A 22,732-nucleotide genomic window follows, 5' to 3' on the forward strand; every position below is an offset into this window, starting at 1 on the left:
GGAGACTGGGCTGGGGGTGAGGTGTGGGCAATGGGTGAGGCACAGGCGGGGGGTGTGTGCGGCTGGAGCGGGGGCACTGGTGGGTGTGCAGGGCCAGGCGGGAGGGCGGGTGTACCCAGGGGGCGTGGCAGGCTGTGCAGGGCGAAGCGGGCGGGGCTGAGGGTTGGGCCAGAGTGCGAGGTAAGGGGGTGTCACGTGATTCGCCCCCCCCCCCCCCACCCGCCTCTATCCCGCCGTAGGCCACCGGCTCGCCGGGAAAGAGGCTAGTGCGCAGGCGCAGTAGTGCTTGGCAGCCGGGTGGGCGGGAATGGGTCTCTGACTCACGCGCCCCTTAGCCAATGAGCGTGCCCTGTGAGCGCCCTCATCCGGCGCGCATGCGCAGAAGGGGAGCGCCGGAGTTTTCAAATTGCCGGAGAGCAGCCAGGCGGTGGGCGCGCGCCCGGCGGGAACGGGAGCGGCCGCGGACCGGGCGAGCCGATATGGCGGAGCCGCTGGTGCGAGACCCGCGGGGAGCTGGGAGGGTCTGAGGTGTCCGCCCCCCCCGCCCGCCGGCCCGCCGGGATGCGGAGGGGGGTGTCGGTTGTGACGGGCCGGGTTGTCTCCAGGCGGGCGGGCCGCGGGCGCGTGAGTGTGGGGGTCCTGCCGGGGCGAGGCCGTTTCTGAGGTGCGCTGCGGTAGCGCTGGGGCGACCATATCTCCCCCTGCAAATGCGAGACAGGGAGATGGGGCGGCCCCTCCTGGCTGCACCGCGCTCCCTGCCCCCCTCACCCCCCCGCCAGCCCCGGGGAAGCAGCAGCCGTGGGCGCTCCCAGCCTGGAGCCCAGGGAGAGTGGCCGCCTGTGGGCGCTCCTGGCCCAACTCCCAGCCCCTGAGGGCCTAAATAAGGGACAGTTCGTCCCTTTTGAAAAATAAGTTGGGGCGCCTTCTTGGCATCCCACAGGCAGGACTGTCCCGCCAAATGTGGCATGGTCGGTCATGCTCGGTAGCGCCCAGGAGTCCGCCGGCGGCGGGCGTTATTAGGTGTGTGATTGTAGTGCCCGGGCGTCCCAGGGCAGGGCGAGTTGTTATTTCTTAGGTGTGTTACGGTAATGTTCGCGACACTTGGGGAAGTGGGTGTTGCTTAGGTGTGTCATGGTAGCACCGAGGAGGACGGTGATGGGGACGGGTAGGCAGTACAGGTTGAACCTCTCAGCAGTCTCAGCGCCTAGGCTGGTGCCCAACAAGAGCATTTGCTAAACAACGGGAGGTCAATATTGTCTAGCACATCACCAGCACTCCCACTGCTCTTGAAGGGCATTTAGGGGTAAATTACAGCTGGATAACAGCACAGAATGTTGAGAGCCAGGACTGGTGGCTGTAAGCAAACTTTATGGAAACTTGGCCACCCCACCCCGATAAGTGGTTGTCCGGGTAACTAAAATCATGCCAGATTATTGATATTGCTGGATGAGTGAGTATTGGATTAGAGAGGTTCAACCTGTGTAAATACTTCTTCTGCAGGTCAGTCTAAGTGCAGTACTTTGGAGAGGCATAGAAATGCTTTTTACTTGAGGAGCTTGCAGATTAACTACCATAGCTTGTTCTACTAATTGCATTAAATATGCATTTAAACTTGATCTCTGTTATTAACCAAGCCTGATTTCCTGTCAGTTTTGAATGTATTTGACATGCATATGCTGAAGCGGGTCTCTGCCCACAAAAGTTTATGCTGCAAAAAATCTGTTCGTCTATAAGGTGCCACGGGGCTCCTCATTGTTTTCGTGCATACAGACTAGCATGGCTACTCCTCTGATACTTGCATGTAGTTGGATTTTATGTGAACTTTATGCTGGTGTCTTTGAAGTTTCCCAGTCTGTTTAACTCAGCTGTTAGTGTCTGGGAAATATTAAATGCTCCCGTTTCCACTTTTTGGTGGCAGGTCATAGACATGGTCATCTAAGGGCTATGAGAAACAGAAATATAAGGAAAATTTTGTAATAATACCATTTTCATAGAATTTTAAATTTTCAGTCTTTTTTGTTTCTTTTTGATACAGGTGGGATCTGCTCTAAATCTTAGAGGTGGCTTTGAATTACCACTAGCTGTACACACAGGCATAGTCTGCACTATCAGGGGTTGATGCTCTAAGTTATGCAACTTCAGCTATGTGAATAGTGTAGTTGATGTAGATATTTTTAAATCTAATTACCATGGTGTCTTCACTGCAGTGAGTTGACAGCTAATGCTCTGTGGTTGATGGGAGAGCAGTTGGTCAATTTACTGTGCTTTAGATGTGAAAAATTGTCCACTGTTGGATTGACTGCTGCCTCTCAAGCCAGCCCCCATAGGGAAGACCTGTCCTCAGATTCACATTTTGATTATTTCATCTTAGCTTCCTCACTCATTTTTACTGCTGATATCTTTCTGTCCTGGTTTAAGCAGTGGAACCCTATGTAGCTTCTGCACCTTAACTGCTGCTTGTTGCTCTCTGATTTTAACAGACTTAGTCTAATGCCTGGGACAAATAATCTTGTGGTCACTCATTCTCGTTTGAGAGAACTTGTTCTTGGTCCACCTGTATATTGGATTGCATGATTTGGTGTGGTGGTCGTTCACACCTTGACTGCTAATATTTTTCTTGATGGTGTAGTCCTGACTTTTACCAGTACCATAGCGGGTCAGAAAGCTTCATCACAGGGAATTCCTTTCTATTTCACATCAACAGAAAACTAACCTGGGGAGTTTGTTGCATGGTGTTAAGGTTCTGGTCCTATAGTTTTCCCCATTGAGATGGTCGTTGTTTGCTTTGATCAGCTCTTATGTTGTCATTAGCTTTTGGTGCTTGAGAAAGATTGCTTCCAGTTAAGTGGTGGCTTTGATGTATATGTGATGCTGCTTTGTTAAAGTCATCATGTTAGAGCCCTTATAATTTGCCTTGGTGAATGGCTGTACTGGTTATTTCTTCACAGGGATGGCTTACATAATGACAACTGTAAGGGAAGGGGACTGGACTCGATGACCTTCGAAGGCCCCTTTCAGTTCTATGAGATAGGTATAAGCACAACCTGTAGTTTTGATGTTTGGTGCTTGGGTATTCTGCAGGGGGCACAATCCCAGTACTAGCACCGTTTTGAATCTTCTCTGGAGACTTCATATCTTCACTCAAGCCCAAATTTCTTGAATATCTTTTTGTGCGCTAGCACTGATATGCCAAGCATGGTAAAAGTCTCTTGAAGATTGCTCCTGTTAGAACTAGGAGGATCAGTGTGTGCTAGTTATTCTGTTTGATAGTGGAATCTTTTTATATGTATCTGTGTAAAACTTCAGACTCTATTTGTGATGTATCTCCATGCTGGACTTGCATTCCAGAGCTTGGAGGGAGAGGGCTAACAATAGGTGGTCATTGATTTAAGTGCTCTCCCATTGTCATTTGATAACAACCAATTGGCTGACTATTATCCAGGAGAAAAATAAATTATTTCATTAGTCTTTAAAGTGCTACATGACTGCTTTTTTTGTTTTATTAGAGGAGAGAAGACCTGTCAATTGAGGGATCCTGGTGATAGTCTCTGGGATCATTTGAGAGGTTAAACCAGGAGTTACCCTACTAAAGGTCTTGTGTTAATTTAGATGGAATCAATGTTAGACAGCTATGGCGATGTTAACACATTAAATACTGAGGGACCAGTGTTAGTTTCAGGGACAGGACAGTGGGTTCTTAGAAATGGAGCGCTTCAGCTTCAGGGAGTTACCTGTTTCATACGCTTGACTGATGTACCCAGGGATCAAGAATTAGTTAAATAATTTGTTTTCATGTGTCATTATGTTTGATCTTAAGAAACTGACTTCTGTGTTTTTAACAGAATCATTTGAAAAATGACTACAGAGCAAGATTCTGCTATGAAGAAGGGTAATTAGTTTGTTCCTGCATTTTAAATTTTAATTTGTAGACATCGCTCACTTATGAAAAATGTTGGTTTGTATCTGTAGGCGACTATCAGAAATAGAGTCTATCAGCTTTATCCCTTTAAATTGGTTATCAAACTTGGTTTGTGTTTTGCCTTTATTTTTGTGATGTGGCTATTTGGAGTGAAAATTTCCTCACAATCACATTTATTCAGCTATTTTCTCTTGAATGTTCAGAAAGGAAGCAAAACTCAACTTCATGTAGAAAACTAACCATGATAAAGAAAAATTGATTTGCTAGGAGGAGCAACACAAAGAAAGATCTAACAAACAACTGAATTCTAATTCTATGAACTAATATAAATAGTGATGGCAAAGTAATGCATTATGTGACATTAATTAAAGTACTTGCTGCTATGTGTACTATTATAAACAGCAGTAACTTTTTACTGTAAATGATTTTTTTATTCTTCCCTCTAGAAAACAAGAGATTAATGTACAGCCAGGCCAAAATGCACTGAAAATTATTCAAGATTGTTTTGAAAGTAAGCATCTAACTTTTTTCTGTAATTAGTATCTTTGATTTATCATGTTGTAAGCAAGCTGTAACACTCTACTCAGTCTTGCTCAGTGGAAAATTAAGCAGTTTTATAAGTGGTTTGATTTGTCATATAAAATACATGTAGAATAATACAAAACGTATAAATGTTTCTTCAAATACATGACAACTGCATCCTAATGTACATAAATCATCTTTCCATGTTGTCTTGACTTTTTTATTAAATATGAACGAATTATACCATTTAAAACATGTAAGATATGTGCTATTCCAGTTATCTTGTTACATTCAGTTTTTTCATTTTAGACTGTGTTAGTGATTCTACGGTAAACTCTCCAAGCATAACATATTGCTCAACCCCTGGCATTTTAAAGCAAAAGGAAATTTTACTACTGACCGAAGAGGTAAGGTAGTTACATGAACAACAATATAACTGGTTAGCATGGGGACACCCCTTCAGGGTTGTGTGTTATTGGACAGTTTTATACAAACACCTCTTGAGATAGACATTTTTATATATTTTCTTTATTTGTGGCATAAGTTAACTCTCTTCTGCAGTGGTTGATGACATTATTTTCCTCAGTTTTGATGGTAAAACATTCTGGGCGTATTCTCTTACATACTTGTGCATCTCCTTGTTCCGTACTTCTTTTCATAGTAGATTACCCTACTTTCATTTCTGATTACTTTTCCCAGTAGTGTCTCAGGTTCAACTATTTATGCACATTGCCTAATTTTACACACTTACATAGTCCCCTTGAAGCCAATGGAATGATTCAAGGAAGTAAAGTTATTTATCTGCTAACGATTTGTTAGGTAAGGACCTGAATTTTCAATATTTTGTTTTGGTTATAGTAGTTGTGTAAAAATCAAATGATGTTCCATCATCAGTGGGGTTAACATTCCTCTTACTCAGCATTTATAATTTATTATGTACTAAACTAAAGTTTCAATAGCACAGAATTTCAAAATACAGTAAAATCTGTGTTATCCAGCACATGGATAACTGGCCCACTGGGATAACTGGCATGCCCATCCAGGGCCGGCAGTCCCAGTTTGAATATTGAGCACATTATGTTATATGGAAACCCCAGTTCCACAGGGTTGCTGGATAGTAAAGCTTTTACTGTTTCTCAGCGCCTCAAGCTGTGGCCACGATAGCCCCTCCTTTTGGCAGGGCTATGGTAGTGTGGCGTTTTGGAATAGGCTAAGGAGGTGCTGTTGTGAATATGGCCACGTGGGCTTCGAAACTACTGGTTTTGAAACACATGCCATCCATGTAGCCAGGGGCCTTTTGAAACAACCCTTCTGATTTTGAAAGCCTCTTCTTCCCATCTGGTTTTGGGAAGAAGGGGCTTTTGAAATCAGGGTGGTCATTTTGAAAGGCCGCCGGCTACATGGATGGCATGCGTTTCAAAACCAGTAGTTTCGAAGCCCACATGGCCACCATTATGCTAATGAGGCACTGCAGGTTCATGTCAGCACCTCATTAGCATATTCTGAAGTGCCACATTACCATAGCCCTTCTGAAAGGAGGGGCTAGTGTGGCCACGGCCTCAGTGTGATTCATATGAGTGGCTTTTTTTTAAAAAAAGTAACTTAAATCAATTGCTTACATTAGCCTACATTAATGTAGGGGATAAATAACTTGCCCAGTGTCTTAAAGAACTAAGAATTGAATCAAGGGGTGGGTGAGAGGCTTGCAGTGGCTTAATTACTCGAGTATGTTATCATTTTACTGACCATTTTAAAATACTGGAAATATGTGTTGAATTACAATGAGAATCTGCTTTTAAATGATTTAAGGAAAGATTATAAAATAATCCTGTAATAAGGATTTATATTAAATACTTTTACTGTTGCTGTACCTTAACAAACATTTCTCTCACTGTTCATTGTAAACCATTGCAGCTGAATTCAGTTTTATTTAGCTCTGTGAAGGAGCCATTTATTTCTACATCCTCTGTGGTTGAATCTCCAGTAAAATCAGTTAGCAGTTCAGGTGGGTGCTGCTATTATTGAATTGTTAAAATTAGAGGGTAATTATTTCCTGGGATTTTTTACACTTTTTTGAGATAAAAAAGCTAATGCTGTTTAATATCTGTGGCAGGATGGTCAACTGAAGCCCATGAGAAACTTATAGAATTTGATGACATAGTTGGCTTTAATGAAGAGGATGGGTGTGTGTTAAAAGAAGATAAAAATGCAAGTGAAAATGGTTTTTTTGAAGCTGGTGATGTTGTTGGTAGCAACAAAAAAGCAAACAGTTTATTAAATTACGTTGAAAGATCAAGCCAAAGCCCTGTTGGTGTCTTTGATGTTGATGAAGATAATTATGAGGTCCTTGGATCACCTGTTCTTCTTGTTGAGGAAGCAGAAACGTCTGTACATTTGTAAGTTGCTTCTCTTGTTAAATATACAAAAATAGCAGTTTTCAGTGCTCACAGTTAAATTTAAGAGAAATGGTAGTGATCAAAATAAGACTTATGTATGATGATTCCTTCCTTTTTATTTATTTATTTTTTTTTTGGCTTTTTTGCTCACCTACTTCGTTATCAGGCATAGAAAAAGTTAATGTTAGACTCTACCTCAGTGTGTCTTGGAAATAGAAACCTAGTGTGGCTAAAATAGTCACCTTCAAAACTATATTTTAAGTTGCTTACTAGAATATTTGATCTTAACATTGACATATTTTACTAACTTTTTGTTTAAAGAAACTGATCATTTAAATTAGTGGAGGATTTAGGAAGAAACAAAGTATAGCTGGAAAATAATAGTGTCAGAGCTAAATACCGTGTTTTTACATGTAGATTAAATTTTGATGAAAAAGCAACTCCAGCAGTGATGAAGGGACAGACTGAAGTTCAAATGTCAGAAAGTCCTCAGTCAACAACACAAGAGCAGACCGTTCCAGAGGAAAGAATGCAATATTCTATTGTACCTTCTGAACAGAAAAAGTCACTTTCTTCAGCATTCTTGGTGGCTGTGACAACAGGAGCTACTGGAAAAAGGTTCATTGAATTTAATTGTTGAGCAAGTAATTACTACAGTCTGAAGTACTGTAGCAACAAATTTAAACGTTATCTACACAATTAATACTGAATTATGAATACTGAATTGAATACTGAATGATGGATTAAAGTAGTTCATCAGAAATCAGAAAGTTTTAAATGAGTGGTAATGGTAATTAGAAATAATAGCAATTAGTAAGTGTTAAGGTGTGCCAAAAGCCACAGTTGATGAAAAAGATCCTAGTGGTTAAAACATGGAGCAGGTTAAGAGGGGGAAATCATAGAGCACTAGAACAGGAAGGGATCTTGAGTGGTCATCAAGTCCAGTCCTCTGCCCTCATGGGAGGACCAAGAACAATCTAGATCATCCCAGTAATCACTTTTTATCTAGCCTACTCTTTTAAATAGCTCCAGTGACAGAGATTCCACAACCTCCTTAGGCAGTTTTAGTGTTTAACCACCTTGATAATTAGGACAAGACACAATGGGCTTAAATTACAGTAAGACAGGTTTAGTTTGGACATTAGGGAAAACCTATCATCAGAGGTCAAAGTAGAACAATTTTCCTCCCTTCTCCTTGCAACGCCCTTTTAGGTACTCAAACTGCTATCATGTACCTGCTCAGCCTTCCCTTTTCCAAACTGAATAAATCCTATTTTTCCAGTCTTCCATCATATGTCATATTTTCTAGACCTTTAATCAATTTTCTTGCTGTTCTCTGGACTGTCTCCAACTATTCCATGTCTTTCTTGAAATGTGGCACATAGAACTGGACGCAGTACTCTAAGGCCTAATCAGCACAGCGCAGAGCAGAATTACTTCTCATGACTTGCTGACAACACTCATTATTAATGCATCCCATATTCATGTTTGCTCGTTTTGCAACAGTGTTGCACTGTTGACTTATACTAAGCTTGTGGTCCACTATGACCCCAGCGTCCCTTTCTGCAGTACTGTTTCCTAGACATTCACTTCCCATTTTATGTGTATATGTATATATGTGTATATATATATAATATAGGTGAAGTACTTTGCATTTGTCCTTGTGAAACTTCTTCCTGTTTACCTTAGACCACGGTTTCCCAACCTTTATATAGTTGGGACCCGTTTTTTTCAGTACCCTTTTTTCAGCCCAAAAATATAAATGCACATAAAAAAAATGAATAAATTTTCACTGTTTATTCACAATAATAGTACATAGCAATAATTTTTATATTTTCTAAGGGACGGTAGTTTTTTTCCAAGGACCAATACTGGGCCGCAGCCCACACTTTGGGAAACGCTGTCTTAGATCATATTTCCAGTTTGTCCAGATCTTTTTGAACTATGACCCTGTGCTTCAAAGCACTTGCAGCCTCTCCCATCTTGGTGTCGTTTGCAGACTTCATAAGTACTCTCTCTGCCATTATGTAAATTGTTGATGAAGATATTGTCTCAAAACTGATCCTCGTGTAACCCCACTTGTTATGCCTTTCCATCATGACTGTGAAGCATTAATAACCACTCTGAGAACAGCTATCCAGCCAGTTATGCACCCACCTTTATAATACCTCATCTAAGTTTCAGTTCTGTAGTTGATAACAAGGTCATGCTAGACCATATCAAATACTTTACTCAAGTCTAGGTATCCTTTTTGGTGCATAATTAAGGTTGCTGTGAAAAGAATATGTAAGAAGTGGAAGGAAGGGACAGTTGATAGTGCAGGCTGAACCCCTCCTATCCAGAACTGTCTCGTCTGGCAAACTTTGTAATCCGGCATGATTTCAGTTACCTGAATGACCACTTACCATGAGTGTGGCCTTGTTTCCTGAGGTCCCATAAAGTTTGTTTCCAGCCCCTAGTCCTGGTGCTCAGAGTCCTGTGCTGCTGTTTAGCTGTAATTTAGCCCTAAGTGTCTTTGAAGATCCCAGCAAACAGTAAAAGTGATGCTAATATGCTACAAAATATTAACCTCCCATCATCCGGCAAATTCTCTTGTCTGGCACTCATCAGGTCCCAAGGGTGCCAGACGAGAGACGTTCAACCTGTTGTGAATATAAACTGGAGTATAGGAATTGTAGAATATTGATACAGGAAGCAAATGATACACAAGAAGAAATCTATGACAAGCAGAGTTAAGAACAATAAAGTTTTAAATATATTAGGGTAAAAGAGTCTTGACAATGATACTGATCCATTTGTATGGAAATGACAGAATTAGCAGCAGGAATGCAAAAATGGTAGAAGTGTTCAATAACTTTTTTTTTATATTTTGGGGAAAAACATTGAGTCCATGAATGTTACACTCTTTCCATTCCGTTAGAATCTCAGAAGGATGTTAAAGCTACTAAAGCTAGACACAGTTTTAAATCAGTAGGTCCAGATAACTTTCATCCAAGTGTTTTAAAAGTTGGCTGAAGAGATTGCTGGACCACTAGTGCTCATTCTCAGTAATTCTTGGAATACTGGGTAAGTTCTAGAAGATGGAAAGAAAGTTATCGCTGTGCAAACATGTAAAAAGGGCAAATAGGATGATGTCAGTAATGATATCTCTGTCCAACTGACATTGACCCTGGATAAGATAATGGAGTGGCTGATATAGGACTTGATTAATTGAGTAAAAGGGGGGTAATGTAGTCAATTCCAGTGAACAAAGGCTTATGGAAAATAGTTTTCAAACTAACGATATTTTTTTCATGAGATTGCAGGTTTGTTTGATAAAGGTAATAGTGTTGATATAATATAGTTAAGCTTCAGTGAAGTGTTTAATTTAGTATTGTGTGGCACTTCGAGTTTAAAAAAAAAAACAAAACACAAAAACCCTAGAACGATACACCCAATGCCAGGTATGTCAGGGGGACTGAATAGAACAGGTAATCATTTCCTGTCACCCATTCCGAGCTTCTGGCAAACAGAAGTTTAGTTACCCTTTAGAGCATGATTTACATCCCTGCTCATCCTGGCCAATAGCCGTTGATGCACTTCTCAGTGAACTTAATTAGTTCTTTTTTTGAATCCTGTAGTTCTGGCCTTCACAACGTCCTCTGGCAAAGCGTTTGACAGATTGACTGACTGTGCATTGGGCGAATAAATTCATCTCCCTTTTGCTTTTTTAAAAAGCTTGCTTCCTGCTAAACTGACATGAAGGCTGCTGCTGCTGAGTTGAACCATTCTGTGCAGTTTGATCCTAGCAAATTCATTATTAACTAAATCCACAAAAATGTAAAGAAGGTTGAGGGGAAATACTAAGGCATCAGACATCTGGAATTCTGGCAGAAATATTAAGTGTCCTGGCTGCAAATGCTGTTCAGTATCATCTGGAGAAGAGTCAGTCCTACCCAAATGGCAGAAAAGGCATTATCTTTTATTGCTTTGAAACTTTCAGGGAAGCAAATGAGATTGTTGTAACTATTGTGGAATTATTCTGTCTGTCCCGGGGAAAAATGTTCTTCTTTTGTCTGAGCTGCTCATATTTTAAGGAGCAAGAGACAATAACAATGTGGATAAAGACCTGTTTCGTCAGATGCATTATGGGTCTTTGCCCATGAAAAGCTATGCTCCAAAATATCTGTTCGTCTGTAATGTGCTCATGGGACTTGTCATTGTTTTTGCAGATACAGACTAACACAACTTACCCCTCTGATAGAATTCAGGTGCCTCATTCACACTGCGTTTGTGGATTTCGAAGCTGCTTTGAACTGTGTTGATCAAGAATTGCTGCGGCTGAACTTGAAAACTTGCAGACTACTTTTAGAAACTTCAAGCTGCATTTGTGTAAATGGGGGTGGGGTGGGGGAAGCGTTCTTTTGAATTAGGTCAGGCATTTGACAAGGTTACAGTGCTGTTATAGGTTCCGTGCTTGACCAAACCTTAAGTAAATGCATTTTAGGCATATGTCTTTATGACAAGAACCTCACTGGCACTGTTTGTTACGTTGATGTAGACTCAGTCATTGACTCGATGGACAAGCTATTTGAGTCACTAAAAGCCCTGGAAAGCTCAGTGGCAAATGTCAGCCTGAAAATTGTGGGTAAAACCAAAATTCTAGCAGTTAGCTATTTCAGACACCTTGCAGGCTCCAGGGTCTTAGTGGGCCACTGCCAAGTTGTGATCATTTGCTCACCTGTGTCAGCTCTGTTGTTAACTTAAGTGGTATCAAGAAAAACTTGAAACTTGCATTGCAAGAGTTGTCAGTAATAGGGTTCCTTTTCAAGAATGTCTTTTGCAAATTGACTAGTGAATAAGCAGATGAATCAAGCTGGTGGTGAATATTCTGAGTTGTTTTATTGAAAATATGGCCCTTTTGTGTCAAGATTGAGAAGAAGCTGAATACAGTTCAGCTGAAGCCTCTGCAAATGGTCAAAAACATCGAATGGTACAAATTTGAGTCAGGTGAAGAGGTCCATTTTCTAAATAGGTTCCGCTCACTCAGACAGTTTCCTTGTGCTCTCTAAGGTGCTATCATTACCTGCTCTGAATACCCACTGACTTTTCTGAGAGAATAATCTCTCACTTTTTCCCCAATTAAAGTTGGGCGCAAAAGACCCTTGTGAAAACTTAGAACCTGATGGCTCGTGGGTGTCAGTAGAAATCTATTTCTCACAGATATCTTGCATTTTAACATGCCAGATTTGGCTCAGGTCAGTATATCATAGCTGTGCATAACACGTTAAATGGCCTGTGTGTTATCCAAGTGATGGCATTAGAACTAACCAATGGACCTAACCAATTTTGTATCTTTATGGTTTGACACTTATTCTTGCTTGTATGTGCCAATAATTTTTTGTCATGTGGTTGTTTTGATCAGTAAAGTAGTGTGTAATTTTTTTTATAGATGATAGTAGTTTGAGTGGGGTACAGGTATCTTTATGATAGGGCAAGGCTGTACTGGAGTGACTTAAGAGTGATGGTGGAGCTGAGCTCTCTGGAAGATAAGCGTATGGGTCTTTGCCTGAGGTAGAATATTACTTTCCAGGGAGTTTAAGTTGATGGGGGACGATGGTAGTGGAGACAAGGTCAGGTGGGAGCAGTGTTATGGCTCTCCGAAGTGTCTTAAGAAAGATGAAGCACAAACCTGTGTCCATAGGTAGGAGAAAAGGTCAAGTGGCAAGGAGAAAACAGGACAGGATAAGGAATGCCACAGTCATTTGTTTGAGTAGTACATTGTCATGTGTTCAGGTGTTATAAAGTCACTCTTTGCAGGGTTCTACTCTGAAGGGTTTTAAATTGAAGCTTTTTAATGTGGCTCAGAGATGGAAGCCCAAGTTCCTTTTTGTTGGAATAAAAGCCAGAGGGCTGTTATTCCCAAAAGGTGTAAGGCAATTTCCGGAAAATAATTACTGATGATAAAATCTCACACAGTACAAGTAGGGAGGAACATTCCAGGAAAAACAAATTGAATGTGTATCTATTTTGCTATATAGATTGTTAGTCTCCACAGTAGTACAATGCTCAAATTACTAGTGATTTTTTTCAAGATATTATGTAGTTGGTAAATAACCCAAAATATTCTGCTTTGTTTCACCTGTTTTCAAAACTGTTTTATTTCTGAACTAAGTTACATGAGAGAAAAAAACTTTTTTATTTTTATCCTTAGGCATTCAGCCTCCATGCCACTGCCACTACCTTCTCCTGTAAAAGATTTAGATTTAGAAATGGAAGAGGAGTGTGAGTTTATAATTGATGAGCCAGATGGTCTGTCTTTCACGTCCTGGTTTTCAATTCCCAAAAAGAACAAAAAAGTAGAGAAACAGGCCTTAGCAGAGCCTATGACAAAATCTCACCCTTCTGAAAAGAGAGAGGCAGGTGCACGAGAAAGCAAGAAATGCAAGGATAAAAAGGCGCAGGATGAAGTAGCTGTTAAAGTGACTCACATGGAACAGTCGAAAAATAAACCATGTAGTGTTGCTGAAGGGATACAAGATGAGTTACAAAATGCTTCGGACATAAATCTCGGATTTTCTGACCAAAAGAAAGATACTCTTTCATCTACAAGGCACAGCGGTCCTAATGTGGGTAAGTTTTATATTTAGATAAATAGTGCAAGAGGTAAAGAAACTTTTTATTTTTGTTCTTGCAAAGGCAAAAGTTGAATATTGAATTGTTATAATAAGACAATCTTATTAATGTAGATCTTCTGCCCTTTGACATATTCAATTAAGAACAGGCAAAAAGACTTTTTCCTTTGGTTTAGAATGGTGCTACTTGTAATTGGGAGTTGATCTCTTTGGGTATGTTTTTATTGATTCCATAGGACTCTGTCAGGGAATGGGGAATAGAACTAAATATTCCTAGGTCCTCCCCTTCTTTTTTTTTTTTTTTTCCTGGGAAAAAATTTTTTTTTGGTTATTCAGCAATTGTGAGGCAAATTGTGGGAGTCCTGAATGGGTTGGAGGCAGCAACTGCGAAGTTGAAGGTATTTGTACATGGTGGTATGGGAGGCAACAGTGACTTAACTCCACATGTGGGCAAGGGGGAATTATTAGGGAAGGTAGTAGTGATTACTTGCTTCCATATTTTCATGGGAAAAAAGGAAGGTGATACGATCTATTTTCCACTCCTAATTCAGGTGGGACATATGTGCTGTGTCTTCACGGAATGAGAATTCAAGGAATGGTGGCATAGAACTGCTTAATAGAAAGAGTTTAAAGTTGGCAAGGAAGTAGCTGTGTGAGAGTAAAAGTTGCTGCAGATTGTTCTAGATTTAGGAATTAAGACTCAGTAGGTGAACTGAATGTGGCACACTGAGTATGCTACACTGTACACAGAGAACATACTATATGGTGCTACTTTAAGACCCTTAAATGAAAACCTCCCACCAGGGAAAAATTAATGTTTTGTGAGATTTCAGTTAATCATACAACAATATAGGTGTATATACAAGTTAATTTGATGTTTTTTAAAAGGAAGTGAATTAATGTGTTTTTGTATCTTCGCAGAAGAGAGTAAAAAGCTTATACATGGACAGAGATCCACAAGAACCCCAAATGAGAGAAAGTCCACGGCCTTGAAACAGATACCGCCCAAAAAATTCACTTTTTCAGTTTCTGAATCGGACACAGAGACTGCAGACAAAGAACAACATAAACCAACAGAAATACTTAATGAAGATTCCTATGGATCTTGTAGTATTCCTGAGTCTCCTCAAGAAGAGATCGTACCTTCAAAAGAGAATCACAATTTTCCAAAACCTCCCCGGTCCAGTTTAAAAACCACTCTGTGTTCATCCCACAAGAAACAAACTGCTAAGCGGAAACTTTCAAAAGTTGCATCATCTAGCAAACTAGTAGAAAATGGAAAAATCAAAGTTAGAAAACCTGCCCTTAAGTCTAGTAAAAAATCGAGGGTACTAATCTCAGAGGAGAGTTCTGAAAGTGAGCCAATGGAAGAGGTTGATGAAAGAGAGCTTTTAAAGTCAAAGAAAGTCTTCACCCCTTCACTGCAACAGGAGTCGCAGACTTCTGAATTACAGATGTCCCATAAGTCCCCCAAACCTAAAAATGTCATGTATCCACTGGAATCATCTGGTAATGGATCTATCAAAACTCCTGGAATATATAAAGAACCATTCCAGAATCTCTCAAACAATATAGAATACCTTAGTGGGAGAAAAAGAGCAGCAGCTAAATCTGCGGGACAGACAGTTACTAGGACAAATAAAATTAATTGTTTAAATCCTGAAGATGCTGAGCCTGGGAATACTATGTATCACAGGAGTTCTTCTGGGCAGGATATGGGAGAACGAAAAGGCAAGAAGTCAAATGCATCTGTGAAAACCAAATATAGAAAAAGTAGTAATGTCCATCAATCACAGTAAGTGTTTTTATGTATTTTTTAAAATACACAGTGCAAATTAACTATTCATAAAACATTTGTACAAAGGTTGAGTCATTATTAAGCAATTATACAATACTGGTTATAATTCTGTAAGTCAGTAATAAGCAGATAAATGAAGCTCTTGCTAAACATGGGTTTGACAAAACTAATTTTCTTGCAGTGGGGACCTAATGCTGTGTCACGTGATTTTACAGTATCATATTTTTAGTAGAGAGGTTCAGATGGGGAATTTTATAATGTCATGTTGTTCCTGTGAAATCAATTTTGAAGTTTTATAGTTTGTTTTATTACAGAATATAGAATAATTGTTTAAAATATCCGAAAAGCCTTGAGAGAACTCATATTTGAATTTACATTTTTGTGTGTTAATTTAAACGGTAATCAGTTGCGTTTTAAAGGAGGCAATCAGCTTCAAATGAGACCTCACTTGGTTTTTCTGTAGAATAGTTTTACAAAACAGTAATCTAGGATTTACTATACCATATAAAATGAGTGGGCCTGTCTAATCGTGGATCCTGTTTGACAGTGCCTAGAGCTAAATGCTGTTGGAGAATCTGGCTTTGCATGATGATACTGCTGTCTACTCCATTAAAGCACCAGATACCTCACTTTCATAATGTAAAGCCCACATCTTCTTTGTGTGGTGCACCCTCTTCCTCATGACCTAAGTAGATGAGGGTTTCGCCTGCTGCCAGGTATAACTGTCCAGATTGTGTCCATGTTGTGTGTCTCAAGCCCAAAACTGCAAGCTTGTACTGTTTCATCTCTGCTGCAATCTGTGCTGTCTTTCCTGCTTGAGACATGGTCTGGACATTCAATGTACCAAACGGGTTGGTTGTCCTGGGTGAGAGAAGAGTTGTCTGCGGGGCAGCTTCCTTTTGGCTTTCCCTGCCATGCTTCATGCCCAGTCTGAGTGGATTGTCAGCTCCTCCCAACACCTGTGAATTTGTACATTTCTTGGTAGATATTTCTGAAACTTTATTTTTTTTACGCATAGGGTTGTTAACCCTAAGCCAACCCCTTGTACCTTGAGGAGAGGTGATTCAAATGTGTCTCGTCTCTATCCTTTGACCTGTCCAGTTTGGGTGACCCTTCCAGGAGCTGTAGCTCCCGCTGGCATAGCTCTCCATGTCCTTGAGACATACAAGCCATCTCACCACTACAATAAAGCAGATGTAAAACAGACTTGTATAAGACACTACAAAGTGTGGTGAAACCAAAAAAGCAAAAAAGTATGTTGATTTTATTGGGTGACTCAATGCGAAAATTGGAAGCATAAATATAGGCAGAGAACAGACCATGGGAAAAGATGGCTTAGGCAACATGAATGAAAATGGAGAATGCTTCATGACTTTTGTTCCTTCAATGGATTGGCGATAGATGGTAGTTTTCCATGCAAAAGGATCCATAAGGTCACTTGAGTTTCACTGGACCACCAGTCAGAAAACCTGATGTGATCAATCTGTATCAGCTGTTCTTTCACAAGACTGATGAAGGACATCCGTGCTAGAAGAGGAGCAGATGGAGGTTCACACCACTATTTGGTCATGGTAAAACTTAAGTTCAAGCTCAAGAAGTGCACCACAACAGTGACAAGCTGGGATTGAGATTCAGCATGGAGCAGCTGAAGGATTTAGAGACACGAGCCAGTTTCCAGGTGGAGTTGTCTAACAAATGCTCTTCTGGCAAACCTCATCCCGAAAGATGCTATCATGGAATAAATTTGGGAACACACCAAAACAGCCTGGAAAGAGATGCGATAAAGCACTGGGGAAGAGGACAAGGCATCACAAAGAATGGATCATGGCACAAACCCTGAGAAAAGTGAAGGAATGAAAGGACAGAAAAGCAGCAGTCAACAGCAAAATCAGAGTAGGCAAAGTGGAAGCTCAGAGACTGTATTCAGAATCCAACAAAAGTTAAAAAGGCTCTAAAGTGGGACAAGAAGAACTTTGTGGAAAACCTTGCACAGCAAGCCAAACAAGCTGCAGGACAGAGAAGCTTGAAAGAGCTCTATAACATTACATGGAAGCTAGCTGAGTCATGGCATACAGTCAATCAGCCAATACAGGATAGGGAGGGGTGTGTGCTAACAAACCCATGGGAGCAGCTCAGGAGATAGAAGGAACACTTTCAAGAGCTGTTAAACCACCCTGCCCATATGGAACCTCCCAAGTTACCACCTGCAAATGTACTGCTGCAAATTAACATCAGTATCTCTACAGAAGAAGAAATTCCAGACAACATCACCACAGAATCAATCAAGGCAGGTAGTGAGACATCATTCAACATGATGTATAATCTATTTGGGAAAATTTGTGACACTGAAGAGATCCTGCAAGACTGGAAACATGGCTATCTTATCAAGCTTCTAAAGAAAGGCAACCTGATAAATGCAAGAACTGCAGGGGCATCACATTACTGTCTATTCTAGGAAAAGTGTTCAGTAGGATTCTCTTGGAGACAGACAGCTCAAGGAAGAACTGGCCTGCTTCCGAAGTGTGACATCCTGAACTGACCAAATAGCAACTCGGGGTGATCATGGAACAGTTGCTTGAATGGAACTCACCTCTGTACGTAACTCTTATAGATTTTGAAAAAGCCTTTGGAAGCATTGACTGACAAACTTTGTAGTAACTACTGCAACACCATGGCATCCCATCCAAAATTATTAATTTGATTCGTTCAGTGTATGAACCCTTGACGTGCTATGTTGTTCACAATGGTGTCTTGACAGACTCCTTCAGCATACTGTCAGGAATGCGACAAGCGTGCCTCTTGTCACCTTTCCTCTTCATCACGATGGACTGGATTATGAACAGGACAACAGATGGCTGTCAACGAGGCATTCAGTGGCCACTTTTTTCAAACAGCTAGAGGACATTGATTTTGCTGATGTTGCCCTCCTTTCACACCAACATGAAACTGAGGTCCCAACACTAGACAAAACTGCTTCAGTGGCTGGATTGAGCATTAACCGGGGAAAGACCAACACAGTGAGGATCAACCAGTCCAACAACCCCACCATCGCACTGGGAGGGGTTGCCCTGGAAGCTGTGGAGCAGTTCACTTACTTGGGGAGTATTATGGGCATAAATGGAGGAACAGATAAGGATATGATTTCCAGGATAGGGAAAGCAAGAGCAACATTCAAGATTCTCCGTCCCATATGGAGTTCACAGATAATATCTGTGAAGATGAAACTGCAGCTCTTCAACACAAATGAGAAGTGTGCTCTTGTATGGCTGTGTGACCTGGCATACTAAAAAGTCTTCAAATCACAAGCTACAGACATTCATAAATAGATGCCCGAGGTACATCCTTCACGTCAAATGGCCAGACTTAGTCACAGATGAGGAGCTTTGGAACAGAGCAGGACAAGAACCAATGGACACTGAAATCCAGAGAAGAAAATGAGGATGGCTAGGCCACACTCTTAGAAAATTATCATCCAGCATAGTCCGTCAGGCTCTCAAATGGAACCCACAAAGAAAACGCAAAAGAGGAAGACCTTGGACAACATGGAGAATGTCTACTGAGATTGAAGGACAACAACTGGGGTTCTCCTGAAGCCAGCTGGAAGTTTTGTCTCAAGACAGCGAGGTATAGGAGACTTGTAGATGACCTGTATGCCACGTGGAGTACGAGGGTTTACTAGTAGTAATGCTAAATGCTGGAAGGTGTACAAATATGGAACCAGCTGCTTATAGAGGGAGTATTTCTCACCCTGCTAGTAGGTGTTTAGCTTATGCCCTGATGTTAGAGGGTATTTTCTACTTCTTGATTTCTAATTTTTTCCTAATATAACTGTATGTTCCTATTACCATATAAATGTCTGAAGCTGTAAAAAAAAAAAAAAAAAAAAAAAAAAAAATAGATTTTTCAAAATCCAAGACTGGTGTGAATAGTTCTTTGGAAACAAGCTTTTGGTTGAATGGAAAAATTCCTCCGCGGTGTTCACAAGCCAGACATTTGCAGCATTCTATACGTTTTGACATCCAGATAGCAGGGGAGGAAACTGCTAGAAATATATAGCCCTAAGTTAAATTAAGTAGAAACTGTTTGTAAATAAATCACATTGTATTAGTTTGATGTTATTTCTCAGGTAAGTGAATTTATATAGTAAACAGAAGAGGCTGTGAAAAGTAAATTCTTTTAATAATACAGTAATTATTAGTCTAAAAAATTACTATTCACCTTAGTTTAAGTTCCAAGAATAACGTTCAAAATATGAGTGACAAGCATAAAGAAGTGACAACACTATTTACATTAGCATTGGGCTTTAAAAAGCAATTTTATGACTTCTTGATGTTACTTGTATTTAAAAAAGAATCTTAATTTGATTCATTATTTTTATTCGTGGGTGGGGGGAATAGTTCAGTGGTTTGAGCATTGACTTTGTAAACCCAGGGTTGGGAGCTTATTCCTTGAGGAGACCGTTTAGGGCACTGGGGAAGTAGATTTCAAACAAACAAATATCTGTCAGGGATGGTGCTTGGCTTGGGCAGGGGACTGGACTCAATGACCTCTCGAGGCCCCTCCCAGTTCTGAGATATGCATACATCCCCATATATTAAGTGTAGTAGTAGATGTCTCATTTACTTTGAACAATATTTAGTTGTAGTGAAGTTGGTACTAGATATGACTGGTGGTTATAGCTGGGGAAGCCTGTCTGATACAGCCAAATAACTTCTGGATTCTTATTTCATATCAGTATTCTTCTAAAACTCTTTACATGTGCTCCTCTATATTATGAAGAATTTCTTATTTTCAGTAATATTTCTACTAATTGCATCTCTTCCAGAGTAATTCCTGCGCCTGAGAAAAACAGGAGTCATAGCAGGTAAATTCCTTTATTGTATGTAGAGCTGTCATTTTGATGTTTCTCCATACTAAGAGACTATGTTAACTAGAATAGATGAGTCATCACCAGGGCTGTGTCTAAATTACATCCCCCTTTCTAAAAGGAAATGCAAATGAGCAAGATAGAAAATGCAAATGAAACACAGGTTTATGTATCTTTTTGCCTCATTTGCATATTCTCATGAAATTCCTCTTCCACAAGAGGCTTTTCTGGAACGAAAAACAGCTGTGTAGATGCAGTTCCTTCAAACTCAAACCCAGTTTGCAAAATAACCCTTCTAGAAACAAAATAGGAGGAAGGGTTCTTTAGAAAACAGGGTTTGTTTTTGAAGGAACCCTGTCTACACGGCTGGTTTTGCGCTTCCAGGAAAAACTTTTCCAGAAGCAATTGCATGATGATATGCAAATAAGGCACAAGATATGTAAATCTGTGCTATATTTGCATTTTCTATCTTGCTGATTTGCATTCCCCTTTTGAAAGGGGAATGTAGTGTAGACACAGCCCAGGTTTTTGCGTTTTTACTTCTGAAACTTGTTGCCTTGATCCCAAATCAAATTGGCATTTTTAAATCTTGCTTGTTTTCAATATTAATACTATTTATGTCTGTTCTGGGCTTCTGCTGTGTCCCAGCTGCCTGTCAGTCAACCATTTCTGTTTGGACAAAAGGAACTACCAAGTCCGTTGCACTACTTATAATGTGCTGAGGGCATGTATAGATACCAGGTCCTCTGCCCCCTCAGCCCAGATGTTCTGCCACTCCACTTCTACAAATGTCTTTTCATAAAAATCAAATTTAACTACCGGACGTGGTTTTGTTCCCATTTCCTTGTAGTGGGCTTCGAAAGTACAACGGAATGTTTACATCTGTTTCCGTGTTTGTTTACATTGACAAATATTTGACACATTTAGAAGGACAAATTGTTAATTGTAAGGTGGGGGGAAGCTTTGACATTTGATACTGTTGGTTTTATAAGGTTTATTTTTCATACATTGCCATTTTCATGCAGATGCTATTTTCTTCTTTTTAAAGTGGGCCTGTACTAAAACGTTGTATAAAATTTTCTTCAAAAAATGATGAGCCTATTGCATATGAGCAGGAGGATTCCTCTTCAGGTAAGCATGGTTAAAAGGTAGCGGTTCTTTTTTTATATCAGTGGTGTCCAATAGACGTTCAAAGATTGCCACACTTGTGGTTGTTTTTCCATGTTTGCCACATTATAAAACACAAAACTCTATAGAGCCAGACACACTCAGCCCTTACCCTGCGCCCTAAATAACTGTGCTTCACCAGAGCCAATGGCAGTGATTCACTGGATTCACTGCCGCTTCCACCACACGCTTCTCCCACCAAGCAGTGGGACACGCGCAGAGCAGGCGGATGGCACTCCACATGTGGGGCTCTCAGGAGGAGCTACATTTAAAGGCTGGCTCCGAGAGCCACAGCTTGAGAGCTGTGGGCTGGCCACCTCTGTCCACCATAATGGAGTGTCCTGTTAGCTGCATATGGGCTGGGTCTACACTAGAGAGTTATGTTGACAGAAGGGACCTTCTGTTGACGTAACTCGGGGACCGTCTATACGCTTAGAGTTCTGTCAACAGAATACTTTATTTGCCTTGATAGTAGTATTCCTCAAAAATTTGAGGCATGACAGTGTCTTGACAGAGTACTGTCAATGGAAGTGTAACGTAGAAAGTCTGTCGACAGAGGGCTTCCAGTTGCTGGGCAGCCCTCTTTGCAGCGCTGCCATTCTGCTTTTTGGCGCCAGAGGACAGTGTGGTCTGGCAGCTCTCTTGTCGACACAGCAAGTTATGTGTAGACGCAATCTGTTGACTGAGGTTGTCAAAATTTCCCTGTTGACAGTAACTTCTATCAACAGATGCTTCTAGTGAAGACATAGCCATGGTGAGTGGCAAATGTATTGGACACCCCTATTTTACATACATGAAAATATTGCAGATTTCATTTCAAGTACTTAAAACACTACTCAATTTAAAATTGCATGTGGTATCATGAAAAGTGCTGGTGAAACTGAGAGGCTAAAGATCCATTCTTTAGTCCTCTGGGATCATCCATGAATGGGATGTACACACATACATATACATAAAACATAAGGGGAGAGAGAGAGACTGTCTCTTCTCCACACCCCCTTCCTAAAAAAGGGTTTTACTTAAATTTTGGACTTGAGTTTAGAAGTATTTTTTCAAATTTGTGGCCTATAGCCCGTTCTGCTCAATGCAAACCTTTCTGCAGACAGTCAGCCAACTACTAATGATATTCAAATACATTTTCTTATCTCTAAATACCTTAAATACTAAAATTATTCACATTAGACTTCTGGATCATAAAAAAGTAAATCTGCATCTGTGATACCTGTGGAGGGCACTATATTTAGATTGTACTGTGTGTTTCATGTTTACCAAACTTTGTTTTAAATAAAATACTTTAAGTTCAAAACAAAGTTTCAGGATTGTCTTTGTGGTGGGAGTAACCTTTTTTTTTTGTTGGGGGCAACTGACCCACAGAAAAATAAGTCGGGGCCACACAAAGGTGAGAAGCAGGAGGGATAAAAAAAGGAACAAACCGAAAACCCCCCAGCA

At 40.5% G+C, this 22,732-nt stretch overlaps 1 protein-coding gene across 2 annotated transcripts in view; it reads left to right on the forward strand.

Annotated features, from left to right (window-relative positions):
* Positions 1 to 445: 445 nt before the first annotated feature.
* The window catches only part of CENPC (centromere protein C), a 56,289-nt gene continuing 34,002 nt past the window's right edge, over positions 446 to 22,732 (forward strand). Inside the window, exons 1-11 of one of the 2 annotated variants that reach the window (XM_074992065.1) lie at positions 446 to 494; positions 3,843 to 3,889; positions 4,366 to 4,430; positions 4,751 to 4,848; positions 6,356 to 6,446; positions 6,555 to 6,837; positions 7,255 to 7,455; positions 13,031 to 13,449; positions 14,373 to 15,246; positions 20,075 to 20,113; positions 21,165 to 21,247. In XM_074992065.1, the coding sequence (XP_074848166.1) occupies positions 480 to 494; positions 3,843 to 3,889; positions 4,366 to 4,430; positions 4,751 to 4,848; positions 6,356 to 6,446; positions 6,555 to 6,837; positions 7,255 to 7,455; positions 13,031 to 13,449; positions 14,373 to 15,246; positions 20,075 to 20,113; positions 21,165 to 21,247 (2,215 nt within the window). In that variant the 5' untranslated portion in view covers positions 446 to 479. Of the gene's footprint in view, positions 495 to 3,842; positions 3,890 to 4,365; positions 4,431 to 4,750; positions 4,849 to 6,355; positions 6,447 to 6,554; positions 6,838 to 7,254; positions 7,456 to 13,030; positions 13,450 to 14,372; positions 15,247 to 20,074; positions 20,114 to 21,164; positions 21,248 to 22,732 lie in introns of those variants that run through there. The other variant, XM_074992066.1, reaches the window with a different exon arrangement.

The sequence above is a fragment of the Carettochelys insculpta genome, chromosome 4 (assembly GCF_033958435.1).
Source record: "Carettochelys insculpta isolate YL-2023 chromosome 4, ASM3395843v1, whole genome shotgun sequence".
Lineage (NCBI taxonomy): Eukaryota > Metazoa > Chordata > Testudines > Carettochelyidae > Carettochelys > Carettochelys insculpta.